Raw genomic sequence first — 15,753 nt, forward strand, 5'->3', positions numbered from 1 at the left:
ATTATATTTAGTTGGTTTTTTTTTTTTTATTGTTCTTTTAAACTCAGTAACTATGGCCATAAGTTACAATTTAAATTGAGTTAAAGTATTTACAGTCTAAATCAAATATATATATTTTTTTTAAGTAGTACAACATTAAAATCAAAGATATGGTTACATTGTATATAAAGCTAGTTTACATAATATTATTATTAGATTAAATTGTAGAGACCTGTTTATTTCAAACATTTTATCATCTTGGTCATTTCCTTGGTTTTGGGTCCCAGTGCAACGTCAAGAGTTGTATCTAACCCGATGTTTTGTTGATCTTGTTGGTATTTCAGGCATTTGATTATGATATGTTTCACTGTTAACTTAACACCACAGACTTCGCATGAGGGAGGTTCTTCCTTTGCCATTAGGAACTCGACCGTAAGTCACGTATGTCTGATTCTCAGTCGGTTTAGTACCGATTCTTCTTTTCTTTCTAAAGAATTATTTATCCACCTGATGGTACTTCTTTTTATTGTGTTGAGTTTGGTGATTTTGTGTTTCCATGTAGCCATTTAGTTGTGGGAGGGTCCTGGTATAATCTTGAATTCGGAATTTGTGGTAGCGATCTTGACCTGTTTGTCGGCTAGTTCATTTTCTTTGATTCCGGCGTGCCTGGGGATCTACATGAGAGTAATTTGTTTGTTTTTAGATAAGGCTTCATTTAATTTGTTCAGTATTTTTATTGTGATGTCTCTATGTCTGAACTGGTTTATTATTCTATTGAGTTTATCCAGGGAGTCACTGCTGTATATTATATGATTGAGTTGTTCATCGTCTATGATTGTTTTAATCGCCTCGAGTATCGCTATTGCCTAGGCCGTATATATGGAACATGTGTTTAGGAACTTCAATAATACGTTTTTGTTTCTAAGTATTATTGAGATTCGTCCTTGGTATTGTGCCTAGAAGTTAGAGGCGTCTGTGTAGACTTTTTCGTGTTCTTTGTAGTTTTCTTATATGTTCGTTTATTTGTATACGTCTGCATTAATCGGCGTATACGACAGAGGACCCATTTTAGAGATTGCAAAATGCCGGGTGCAAAAGAAATTATATTGTTTTAATAAGTAAAGGTAAGTACCAATATTGGCTCTATTGACAAATTAAATGATTGCAGAGCAATACAACAGTTGTTTATAATAAAACATTATTAGGTTTCAATAAAACCAAATCTTAACCTTTATTTACAGTATACCATAGAAACTTGACAATAGATAAACTAGATTTTACATAAAATTAACAAATTTAAAATATCTAAAATTCTTGAAATGGAGTATGGCAAAGTGTTTTTAACAAATGTAGAGAAGCAGAAAGCTGTAGTCAAACAGCAATTCGAGACCAAACAAAGACTGTTATGGGCAAAATTAAATTTACGTGAAGAACATATTCAAAATTTTAAAAAGCAACGAAAGAATGAACAAATAGTAAAAATTGCTAAAAATAAAGAGAAATTAGATAAAACAAGACTTCGGATAATTGAGTTGAAGGACTTAGCATTTTATAGAATTTTGGAGCTGAGGAATAAAAGAAAACAAAGAGATCGAAAAACAGCGAAAAATATAGAAAATTTTAAACGTTCTATATTAGGTACGAAACAGGTTAAAGAATTGAACCGATATCGGGCCAAATATGAAAATCAAATACGGACGATGGAAATCAACAAGTCATTGATAGAGAGATGTGTAGAAAACATACAATCAGTGGAAGAAGAGGAGGTGATTGTCGAAATAGGTAGTAATGTGAATGAAGGTATAGAAATGGAAACGGAATCTTCAGATAATTGTGCCTACAATCCAGTGAGTGATATGTCTAATAACCGTAGATAATATTTACATTATACTTACATTATATATTTTTATTAATTTATTTCAAACAATTAAAGAATTACAAAAATATCTAATTTTGAACGTACGTATGCTGACATTTCTTAAATAAGACATTTTAAACATTTGTGTAGGTACCTTTAAAGATTCCAAAAGCTACCTCTAAATGTAAATGTTAAATTTTCATAAAAAAAATATTGTTTTATCATTCTAGAATATGATCCACTACATAATTAAACAATAGGACCTGTCATAATAGACAGGTTTTTTTCTTTCCATTATGGTTTCTTTTTCGGAGATCCCCTGATGAAAGTTTATTTCTTGGTTAATGGAAAATTGGATCTATCACACCAATTTTAAAGTCAGGATGCCCCTCTCTAGTGACTAACTATAGACCTATATCCATTCTTAGTGATATCCCGAAAATATTTGAATCTCTCGTCCTAGGTTCCATACTCAATCCGGTCAATCCCATTTTAGCCAATGAGCAGCATGGTTTTCGTCCGGGCCGCTCTACCATTACATGTAATCTTACTTTTTGTAATTACACATTCAATGCGTTTAAAGAAGGAAAGCAAGTAGATGTAATCTACACAGATTTCGCAAAGGCGTTTGACTCAGTTAACCATGAGCTCCTAATTGCGATATTAAAAGTCAGCCTATGGTTTCGGTGATCCACTTCTCTCTTTTAATTCATTTCAGATAAATCGCACACAATGGGACAAACTTTTTAGTACAAAATCAGAAATGTTGCACACTTCTTTTGGTATCTCCCAAGGTGGACATTTGTCTCCTTAGCTTTTCTCGCTGCTTGTTAATAGTGCTTGTTCATCTCTTAAGCATTGCCAGCTGTTATGGTTTGCAGATGACATGAAATTATTTATGAAAGTAAACTCAATAACTGACTGTCTTCATCTACAAGAGTACCTCAATAAAATCACTTGGTTTGACTCTTAACATTAACAAATGCAGACTTATGACATTGACCCGTCGCCGAACTCCTATTTTATTCTCATACAAAATTAACGGTACTAACCTATGTCCTTTTGTCCCTAGCGTATGTGATTTTGGCTTTACCTTTACTCCATCCATTTGTCCTCTGGCTTATATTGATAATATCACTTGTAAAGCACTTAAGGTTTTAGGTTTTATTAAAAGAATAGCTAGTGAATTTAAACATTGCTACCATCTTAAAGAAAATTGTTGTGCACTCTTAGGCCTATTGTTGAATATGACTCTGTAGTTTTGGATCCTCAGACTGCTGAGGATTGCAAGCAGCTTGGATGTGTCCAGCGAAGGTTCCTTAGCTTCGTTAAGTTTAAGTTTAACATTACTTGCAAATCTCATGACTATACTCCCGGCCTACGTTTTCTACATCTCTTTACCCTATCCGATCGTGGTTACCAATATAATTTATCTTTTCTTCGCAAACTTTTCTCTAACTCTATTGACTCTACTTCACTCCTTCCACTTATTAATATAAAGGTACCTATTAGAAACACCCGCAATAGTGCTGTTTTCCTTATACCACATTCCTGTACCAATTATTTAAGAAATGAACCACTCTCCAGGATGATGAAAATTGCCAATGAGGATCCGTCATTCTTCTTCTAATTTATTTTTTTTCTCCTAAATTATTTGTCTTTAAATTATTTGTTATGCCTTTGTATAAATTGGGCTCTGTCCACTATTGTAATTAAATAAATAAATGAATAAATAACAATAAATTAAATTTGATTAAACGTTGAATTTATTGAATTATTAATTAAACTAAAAACGATTATTAATATATTTTCTAATTAAATATTCTCCTGTTTTTGTACCTATATATCTGAATGGTCGGACACACTGTTGCCTATGTATTAATACTGTACACATGCTTCACAGACATCAAATAAGTGGAATCTTATAAGTTGTCTTTGAAATACTTTGCGACTTCAATATTACCTAATCTACTTAATCGTTTTCAATAATCATTGTAATATAATATTTTGTTATGACTTAATCGCCGTTACATCGCTGTATTTTTTATATACTCGTCCGTACTGTAGAAATCGAAATACGTGGATATGAATCTCACGTTTATCCAACGCATTGAGAATTTGAGGATAAATTCCACTAAATGCGTCCAGGATGCAGCGTTCTGGAATAAGACGGCACCGCTTTGGAATAAAATGACAATGTGTCTACAAGCCAACGTTGCCGAGGGATCAACAGCCGGTGAATCGGAATTGTCCATTCCCAAAGCGTACGTGGAAGAAAAAGCTCGACGTTACCTGTTTGATTTGACGGACGATAACCGCCCGCCGTCGTTGATGCAGCAGATTATGATGAACGGTATCGTACTATTATTGTTGTTATGATGACAATAGTTATTATATAATATAACGAGTCACCTAAAATACCTTATAAATTAACAATATTGTCGTTTGACAGCTCCAACAGGCAAATACATACGATGGCGACTATATTATTATACTATTTATATCAGTGTTTGAAAAGAACATCGTTCTTGAACGCACGTTTACGTTCATAATAATAATATGCAGTGAATGATCAGAGAACGTCATTCGTTTTTTTTTTTCAAATACAACCTAAACGTGACCGATGTTTATATTTTTAATGAATTTGAACAATTTTTAAAACGTTCAAATTTATTTACTTACCTATTACTTAATAAATATAAAATAATATACAAATATTTATGATAACAATATTATTATGATACACCTATTATAATTATTTGACTGCAGGAACGGCTTGACATAAAACAACAATAATATTATGATTTCCTGGATTTTGTGTTAGTACAATCCAAAAAAGTAAAATAAAATAAAGGGGGTTAAGTGGATGTCGATCTGCTGTACAATACGTTACAGTGGGTCAATTTACAACGGATTGTATTAAATTTTAATTCAATGATATAATATCATTGTATAAGAAAAACTATTCTGAGCGAAGACGGTTTGTCAGTCTGGATATTTTATATTGTTTTCATTTATTATTGCTTATAAGTTCAATAAATAGTATAGTATTATAATTTTTTATTCGTTTCTATGGTGATGAACAAAGCGTTAGAAATTGAAATCCCGTTTTTAGCGGTTTTTTGTAATTTGTTGGTGGTTTTTCCCGTGGCATTAAATAACTATTAAGAAATTCGAAAAATTACCTCTCTGAAGTAGTATCTTGATGCGATTTGCTAAAAAATAAGATACTATAATATGTTGAAATCGAAGCATTCCTTCTGGTAGAAATTTCGTATACAGGATAAAAAAAACACCTTTGTAAAACTATTAGCTTCCTTGGTCCACTCAGAATCTAAAATTTAAATAAACTACTAAATGAACGTGAACGTGAACGTGAACTAGTTCATTTGAAAAAAAATATGAACATTAACAAGTTATTTTTTTTAAGCACCTAACGTGAAGGTGAATTTTTTAGTGAACGTTCTGAACACTGGTTTATATTTAATTACATTATAGTACCTACCTACTTACCTAAATTTTTTATCAAATCAATTAAATTTAAATAATTTAAAAAAAATGTATTTTTAAATATTTGTACTATAGGATTGGGTAAGTATTTCTTGTAGTTATTTTGTCTAATTATATATTTTTAATTAATAGGTATTTAGTACTGTCTTTAAGAAGATACTGTTTTTCAACACTCATAAGTTACGACCGGAATTATATGCATTTGACTTTTTAAAATATGCATTTAAAAACACAAAATATTGTGCAAAATAATTTTTGAATACCTGTTACAGCTATTTATTTATTGTAAAGTTTCAAATCAAAACATTAATGATAAAAATAATGATTACCTATATCAATAAACTACAATATTATATACAATTTTTTTTTTTTTACTGTGATGAAATATATAATTTAATTGTTATTTGAAAAACAATAAGTAACAATAATATTTTCCATATTGATCTCGGTTAAATTATAACGAGGAATGACGGTTTGTAACAATGTGTTTGTACGCAGAAAAACTTCGATCCATTTCAAAAGTTGTGATGGGCGAAGGATGCATTTTTAAACATTTTCTGGGGAGTTAAATTATTACGCTATTATAATTTTCATAAAGATTATTAATAGAATTCGTAACTATTTCAAACATTTTCATAGCATCTATGGAGAAGCAAACCTGAAGTCTCAAGTTTTTTAATAATTTCAACAATAATAATTTAAAAATTAGTTTTGATTTAAGTTAAATGGTTAATTTTATTTGATTTAGTTAGAATTTGTTTACAGTTTTTAATAATTTTGACATCAGCTTATTGTAGATTTTGAATAATATTTTTAAAATGTTAAAAATTATCTGTTAAATAGACAAACCAGTAAATAATAAATTAGGTACCTACCAACTAATAACGATTAACGGAAACGTAATATTATATTATTTTAAAAAATATTTTAAATTTTGTGTTGTGGAATAAATTTATATAATATAGGTAATAATTGTGTATACAATTATAAAATTAAATTAAAACATTTAAATGCGTACGTAATATTTAAAAACATGCATTTAAAATATGCACTTGAACCCATGATATGCAAATACATGCAAAATAAACATTTTCAATATTAATAATATTATTTACTGCATGAATTGCTTATAAAAATATGAACATGAATTATAATATGCAGGATCCGGTCTTTACTGATAACTATTCAAAAATACATATTTTAAAATAATTATAGATTTAAATGTTATATATAAACCTATAGATTACCTATAAGTATCGGCTAATCGCGCACCTGCTATAACAATTATAATTGTTGGCATACTCACGTTTGAATGTTTTCGCGTTTATATAAAGCTATAGATTTTTTATGTTTTAGACGTGGATTACAATTTATCAGATACAACGATGTTCGAAATGATAGCAAGGGCCAAATTGCTATCGGAACCGGGTGCGTCCGCGTTCGACTTCATAAACTTGATCAGGCGTGTGACCGAATACGAGGCTGACGTTAAAAACAACGTCGGTTATTTTGTGACCAGTCTCGCGGAGAGGGCCGTATTCGAGTTCACGAAAAAGAAAATTGCCGGTGAGTGTTCAAGCGTAAGCATATAAGTACTACGCATAATACTAGACTACTTATTCGCTTCCCCTGGCATTTGATACTTCCCAAGGGTTTTCACGTTTTACCGCCAGCTGATAACTGATGCCATTCGCATTTCTTATTGTAATTCTTTATAAACTGTTTTCCTCCTCCACAACTAAAAATTGAAAACGTTTAATCCCAAAATTAATAATCGTAGAGCAATTATAATCACTTCAATTAAAATACTTAATACAAGTTGGCTGGATGATGGCTGCTCGTTTTCCCGGGAAAATTTAATTGAAAATGGTGAAAACGCCATTATTTTATTTTTATCCATGTCCTGTTTTCCACCTGGAAGAATATAAAACTTGGAAAATCCAGTTCTTATTATTTCAACATACTAATATTATAGTTCTGCTTCGTATTTTCACTAACTAAAAATTATTAAATATTGTATATATCCATCGTATAATAGTAATGTCGGACCGGCAATGCAATTTATTATCAAAATGAATATCTATGATTTTAATATAATACAATTCCTCGTGTATAAATCTATAAAACACTCAAAAATGGTTTCCCGATTTATACAGTCATAAATTAAAATGTTTCTGAAAATAGAATTCATGAGTTATTATTTTACTGTTTCATTTTTCCCAAGTTGATACTACCGTTTTTAAAAATATAATTTAAATAACATTTTGTTTTCCTGAACATCATATTTTCTTTATTAAAATATCATTGATTAGAAATATCTATGAACCACTAGTCCGGACTTATGATAATTTTCCTTGTGTACATAATATGTGTTACCTGTTCTGCGACATCGTGAAAAATTACCCGGGAATTAAACGTTCAATTTTTGTAAATATGTGTCGTATTTTGTTTCATAAAACGAATAAAACGTAATCTAAAACGAATTAACGACATTTTATGTTTGATACGATTGTTATTTATTTTTTCAGAGAAAATATTTGTGGACATGCGAAAAACCATTGACCGACTTCAACACGTGAACGAGAGAGATATAATTCCCACCAAACTGATAAAATCCAAGAAAATGAGTGAAGTGACGTCTTTCATTTTCGAAATGATCAGCAACGACAAAGTCTACAGTCGGTTCGACAAGCCATTAGATGACGAGCCACGTTATGTGGCTCAGATTTCAGTAACGGCTGAAGATAGATTCAGAAAGTTTCAAAGAGAAAACTATCCAGATACAAAAATGTCCACCATAAGGTTTCCAATAAAGGGGCGCATGGAACTGAATGAGGTAATCATGATATTTTTATTAACGTCAACGGTTACCAAAACGTCTTGAGAGTTAAGGACATCTCCCCGGCGTTTTAAAAGGGGCATGTAATTGAGAGAAATTTCCTAATATCTGAGGGTATTTACTATTTTTTTTAAGTATATATGGAATCCAATAATGGAAGTGGACATTTTTTTACTGTTTTTTTAATATATATAATATATTACAGTAAAATTAGCTTAAGTTTTCGATTTCTATAGTGATTTATCGTCATCTGCTGATCAAAAGAGCATCTTATCTGAGTAGATAAAGAAAAACTATAAGCGTCTTAACAGCTGGTTTTTAGTTTTTACATTAACTTACTAGCAGTGTCGGCCTGTGATTTAAAGGGCCCAGGAGGCAAATTATTCAAAGGGCCTCTCAAAAATACCAAATCTCAAAAAAATAATTTTTTTTGACAGCTTTCAATTTAGTGAAAAAATTTCAAATATTAAGGTTAAAAAGGTGGGTAAGTGGATGTCGCTCTGCTGTACAGTAGGTTACAAGCAGTCGGTTACAAGCATTTGCACATTTTCGTGATTTTTACGCCTTTTTCAAAATTCAAACATTAAATACTTATAAAAAAAATATGTGTATGTATTTTTAATATTTTTCAACTGCTATTGTAACAATATATCAGGAGCCTTGCATTAAATGTTCACGTTTTTTTACGTAACAAATAAAATTTATTAATATTTATAGAAAAAAAAACTAAAAAAATTGAAAACTGACAATGCCCGTAAACAGCTCAAAAAGAGTCAAAGTATTTTCAAATTTGTATGGTGAATAAAAAATGAAAATATAAATATTCAGTAAAATTTTCATGTATCTACAGTTATTCGTTTTTGAATAACAACAATATAGCAAAATCATTACATGAGATATCGAATGATTATCAAATGTAAAAATATGAATTTCATACGCTCATTAAAATTTAATTTGACTTTCTTGTAAACATTTTTTTTTTGATAAACGTAGACGAACTTATGGATAATCTTGTATTACATTTTTAAATCTTAGATTTCAAAAGAAAAATTTTTATGAATTTTCAACTCAAAATATTTAACTAAATTTTGTGATTTTTCCGTATTTTGTCAAGGTGTTAACTTTAAATGCTTGTAAATAAAACTGTGACTAAAGATTTTTAATTTTTTTCATCTGCCTTTAAAACAATAACCTAGGAGCCTTCTATTAAATTTTCAAGCTTTTTAACCAACAATAAAATTTTTATTGATATTTATAGAAAAAAAAAACTAAAAAAAATGGAAACTGAAAATGTCCGTAAACAGCTCAAAATAAGTCAAAATATTTGGAAAATGTTATGGTGTATATAAAATGCTTATATAAACATTCGGTCACCATTTCATGTACCTACGGTCATTTGTTTTAGAGTTGCACCAAAAACCAAAATCGATTTTCTCGAAAACTGACTTGGCGTAAAAATTCCCATTTTTCCTTAATTTTTCTTTTGTTTTTCACTTCGCGTTTGAAAACTACTGGGAAATGTTTATTTTTGACCCCCCAAAGTACCAACTAGATTCACTTTCCTATCAGAAAAGTTACTGTTGAAGAAAATCCAAGCACTTTTACTGTCCTAAAAGTTGATGATAGACACAAAAAATAATAAAAAAAAAATTTTAAAAAAATACACATCATTGTAAAATCAATACATTCATCGCTTCGCTCAGAATCTAAAATATCTATATTAATACAATATGTAACCACAAAATGTAATATGTATAAAAAATTAAAAACTATATAATTGAACAAATCTAGATTGTTGTATAGTACAATTTATATTAGTAATCCTTTTAATAAATTTGATGAGTAAACACATTGTTAATCAATTTTTCTAGGTCAATATCTGTATATTTGTATACCTAATTGAGTAAATTATAACAAGCAATCATAATGCATTGTTGCAAATAAAAAAAATTAAACTTAGTATTTGAAGTAATATGTTGTGCCAAATATAAAAAAATTTAAATATTTGTCTAGGTATGAGAACAATTTTGCTATAACCACTAAATTTGTTTTTCGTTTGCCCTACCTAACGTCGATGGCCATATTTTAGAATAAAATGTACAATAAATGTTGTTGCGGTTTACCGTCGCATATCTCCTTCCCCGTCATGACGTCTTGTCCCGTGTGTGTCTTCTTCCATTTCATTGTTTTAGAAAGTGGATAACATCGTTCGGTTATTCTTGGAGCACGCGCATCGAAAGACCGCGCACTTTGTTTCTACTAGCAAGGTGAACGAGTATGAAGAGCGCGTCAAAGCGGTGTTGCCGTCCAGTGGCCCAGCCAAAGGTCAGCTGACGCTGCATTTAGTGTACAGGATCTGCCGGAAAATCTCGAAGCTGGTGTTCGGCATGTTTGCGACGGAAGAAAAGGTGATGCACAACTTCGAGATGACAGTGGATGCGTACGTTCTGCTTGTCGCGAACCGGACGAGCCGCGTGAATTACAACACTAAGATCTACAATCGACGCAAGAGTGTCGACGTCGATGACTTCAATAAATTGTATGACGAGACGTTGAAGTCGATTCGCAATGAATATTGTATGGTATAATATTTGCATGAAAATCAATAATCCGTATTCGGTGTCCTAACAATATTGTTATGTTAGCTGAAAGTGTACGTACATTAGTATACTCTATTCCAAATAAGATCAGGCATCGGCGGCGACCAGTTTTAGTTTTGCGACGCTCAGACGTCGTCCCCACTACGGCGGCGTGTCATGCGCTGCCACGGAACAAAGCCACGCCCATGCACACTACTAGGCCGCCGAAGCCTGATCTTATTTGGAATAGAGTATAGTTTATTATGATAATACGATATCGTTATAAGGATTAGGGCTGGTTTTTAAATTATCTTTCACTGACAGTTAGTAGGACTTAACTGTCAGTTAATATTATGTCCCAGTTAAACTGTTTTTCGAATTTCAGTTAAGCTAACCATCAGATTTAACCGATAGTTATTAACCACTACTATTTCTTCAGATTAACTTTTTAACTGTAGGTTAATTTAATAACTATCATTGATCCATGATTATGATCATTGTTAGGACTTTAATTTTAATTTTACAATTTAATTCCAATTTCCTTATAATGAACTTTGAACACAAAGTACATTTTTATGACGATGACAAAGTCCTGCCATTGGTATTGAGTGAAAGCTGCGCTCACCTCGTTGTTTTTTCATCATTATTTATTATATAATGAACATAAAATATTGAAACCAACAACAAATTATGTATAGTTTAATCTTTTACAAAAAATTTTCTTACAAATTTTCTTGTTTATAAATTGTTAACAACTAAAAATTAATTTATAATTTTGTATACATTATTATTTAATAATATAATCATTATCATTAATCTTGGCCCTACTGGTCTGGAATATTTTGCTGATTATTATACAGTACGCATAAGAACGTTGTGTGCTCCTTAAAAATAAAAAGTATTTGGTTGATCTATTGAGTGAGTGCAACGCTCGATTGATGGGTATTAACATATTGCATGTCGATATCTATTCAAGAATTATTCATAAAATTATTATATTTGCATAAGTATATTTAAAAATGTGTCGATTGATGGTATAAATAGTATCAGATGAATCAAGTAATAAATAAATAGGTGGATCTCAAAATACTAACGAGGTGAGCGCCACGCTCACATCGCGACCACTGACGGGTTAAAACCAGATTCAGATTATAAAAAGAAACAGTTTTAATGATCATAGATTTAATTGGTCCTACTATATAATCGAAAACTGACAGGTATATAATTATTACATACTACATATGCATAGTGAATCAATTCACACAACCTACTCTCGTAATTAAAATTAAATATAATAATATAGGTACTACCTAGCCAGTATTCAAAATTATCATAATATATGATTATGTAATTTGGGATTTTTAAAATGTCCCAGCCAGTTGTATTAAAATATACATTTAATTTGTTTAGGTATATATAGGTACGTAAGGTGGACCTAATGTACAGTGCAGTATTTAAATTAATTTAAGTATTTACAATTTCTAGGTATTTTAAAAATAACATGACATATTCTGATATTTTTGAATATTGGGTAGTATAACATTATATTTAATTTAAGAACAGATCTAAATTTAAGCTAAGAACATAAATGTTGATATCCCATATTTACTTATAATTAAGTATAAGAATATATTTTACCTGTGAATTTATACTTAAATGATGAAAATTACATTACATTAGTGTAAAAACTATTCAAATATATATATATATAGTATCTAATAAAACATAATGTTTAATAATATTAAGAGAGGCATAATTGCCCAAGTTAACATACAATATGACAACCATATAATAGGTACCTACAATAAAATCAGGTTCAATATACCTAATATATACAATTTTAAGCCTTATACCTGTCTAAGTTAACAAACAATTGGCAACCATATAGTAGGTACCTGCAACTAAAATATAATTAAATAATGTATACATATATATTATGTAATACATAATTAAGGTAAGCGGTATTTACTAAATATTTAAAATTATAAAATTATATTTTACCCGTGAATTTGTACTTAAATAATGAAAATTACATATTATACATTGCTTACTTATGCTAATAAGTTAAGCTTTTATGTAACTTAATATTATAATTCAGGTTTCAAATAAAAAATTATCGATTAAAAAAAAAACAATAACACGCACCCACATTCGGAAAAATCTACTTTAGTTGAAAATGGTACAAGCGTTTAGTAACCAAAACCGATTCGTAACCACAAACTGTTTATTTTAATTGATAATTTCCGGTTTGAAACCTGAATATTGGTCAAATAAAAGCTAAACCTATGCTTGGACAATGACTTATTAGTATGGCTCGGAAGTTGAGGCATTTTGCATTTTTTTTGGAACTTTTTAGACGATGCTCTCCTGGCCACAAATGTGTTTCATTAGCATTTGAATCTGAAAAACTAAATTTTATTTTGCATTTTTTGGAGTTTTTTCCTTTTAAGTCATTTTTTGACATTTTTAGGTCATTTTTCGACATTTTAAGTCATTTTTATTGATTTCACAACTAGTTCACTTCTTATCGTTTCTTGTCTATGCCGATAACTTAAAACTTGGAAATTACCACGGACTAAGATTATAGTACCTATCCGATTTTATCTCGCCGATTACATTTTGTCGTTGTCGTGTTTCCTAATAATCGATTAGTATCCGATTTCATCTGACCGATTACAGTCGTAATTTCAGATATGCCCCAATCACTTCAGTGACGTGGAGAGAAGTTTTTCAAAGTATAAATATTTATTAACAGATAATCGTCGTTCATTTACTTTTGATAACATCAAAAACGTTCTAATTATACAATGCAATGATTTTTGAGTAATTTGTACGGTTTGATAAATGTATAGAACAAATATTTTTTATTTCATTTTTAAAGACATTATTTGTCATTTTTATGTCATATTTTAAGCAATTTGTAAGCTTTGATAAATTTATATAGAATTTTATAGTAAAATAGAGTAAAATATTTAAAAAAAAATGTATTTTTATAAATTTAAAACAAATATTTGTAAATTTTTTAGGTCATTTTTTAAAGACATTTTTATGTCATATTTGCATTTTTTTTAGGTCAATTTTTGATGTTTTTAAGGTCATTAACTTCTGAGGCCTAGTTATCACCAAAATGTATTTTTACGAAAAGATAGATCCACCAATTATTATTTTGGAACCATATACAAATGTAATATTTTCATAGCATATGAAATTATTATTATCATTATATAATTGCGTACCTAATATCATATATTATCCATTACATTTAAATATTTCGATATTTCAAATTATACTACATAAGTAATAATTATACTGTCTGAAAAATATAAATTTTAATGCAAGAAGTTAATAATAATGCATTGGTCGAATTTAGACACAATTAAATTAGAATTTTGAAATATTATGTAATTACATATTACATATTATCCATTAAATTTAAATATTTCAAATTAGAATACATCTTACAAGTATAGGTTGTAACGTCACGGAATTTTTAGCCTCCTTAATATATTATAATATCCCCGAGCATACCTATTCTAACGTTGTTGACAAGTCAACGCACCTTTATTCTTCCCACCATGGGTAATAAAACTAGATATCGCGTGCTAGTGCACTAATGACCGCAGTGTTATGTAATAGTTGTTCCCCGATCCCCCCTTTACCATGCAGTGTCCGTCGTCAAAGTGTCGCGGTTGCCCGCCGCCCGTTGCCAACGGCGCTTTCGTCGCGTCCGCTGGCACGGCCCGCAGGCAATACTGTCTCTATATCCCAATTACTGTATGAATTCCCGCAAACTTACGACACTGACCTGCCCCACTCCATCAAGGCCCAACACCAAGTTCAGCAACGGCCTGACTGCTTGGCCTCCGACCAGTTACTACTTTTTCCAACGGCCAACACGTCGGACGTGCCTTTTCTTCATAGCAAATTGGTAAAAATCGCTCCGGTCTCACGGCTACCACAGACCACGTGATCGCGCAACGATTGTTCAGCGTCACGTCACCCACGACACGGACGGCCGTTTTTCGATTTTATTGTTTTCTCAACGAGGTCCATACCAGCCATGATGGGCTAAGCCGACCTCCATGGGCCCGATGGGGCGAAGTCAACCTACATCAGCACCGTCTAATCCAGACCACACCAGCACCGTCGATGTCGTAGCTATATATTTCCCTTGTCCCCCCCCTGAAAAGCACGATATTAGGCGTCGCAAGACGCGGGCCCCGCTGTAACCTTTCCCCGGTTTAAACAAACCACCTGTACATTTTCCCGGTAACCCCGTGAGGGCACACCGTGATTGATACGGTGTGTAGCCTCCTGTGGGCCGGGAAAAGTGTCCCCATGTTTCGTTTGTTTATTATATTAATGTAAATTGTATATTCCATGTGCCACCTTATTTTATATTATATTTCTTTAAATTGTATTTGTCATGTGCCACCTTATAAATTAATCACTATTTTACCTGTGTACAATACACTCACTGATTACCCGTAAAAAGAAACCTTCGTATTATTTATTTTATTTTAACTCATTTGCCCCCATAAATCTTGGGCTTTCATTAGCCTATGCGTGTAACAAAGCCTGTGAGCTCCACCAACTTGACCCTCGGGTCTCACGAGGTGCGGCTCACAGGTCATGACTGAAGTGTTCCCCTTTGGTCGTGGGTAGTTTTTGGTAGGGTGAAATCTACCAAACTCTTACAAAGTCAATCAATAAAGTTTTAATAGAGTTTTAAAAAGATCACATAATTAAAAGAAACCATTTCGACAAAAGTGTACCTATTAATTTCATTTGAATTTTTTAAATTATGCGTTCCGAAATCAACGGTGGTGAAACTGCTCAAAGAAGAAGTCATTTTACGCAAAAACTTCAATTTAACTCAAACTGGTAATCAAAAACGTAAACGAGAAGGGAAAGATCCCGAAGTTGACGAGGCCTTAAGTGAGTGGTTTTCATTGATAAAAAGTCGCGGTGTTCGCGTGTCTGGGCCA

At 31.1% G+C, this 15,753-nt stretch overlaps 1 protein-coding gene across 1 annotated transcript; it reads left to right on the plus strand.

Annotated features, from left to right (window-relative positions):
- Window positions 1–1,298: 1,298 nt before the first annotated feature.
- Window positions 1,299–10,774, plus strand: LOC132933933 (uncharacterized). Its single transcript, XM_061000215.1, has 5 exons — window positions 1,299–1,826; window positions 3,905–4,190; window positions 6,704–6,913; window positions 7,876–8,183; window positions 10,379–10,774. Exons 1-5 carry the CDS (start codon window positions 1,299–1,301, stop codon window positions 10,772–10,774), a joined length of 1,728 nt encoding a protein of 575 aa, XP_060856198.1.
- The last annotated feature ends 4,979 nt before the right edge of the window (window positions 10,775–15,753 follow it).

The sequence above is a fragment of the Metopolophium dirhodum genome, chromosome 1 (assembly GCF_019925205.1).
Source record: "Metopolophium dirhodum isolate CAU chromosome 1, ASM1992520v1, whole genome shotgun sequence".
Taxonomy (NCBI): domain Eukaryota; kingdom Metazoa; phylum Arthropoda; class Insecta; order Hemiptera; family Aphididae; genus Metopolophium; species Metopolophium dirhodum.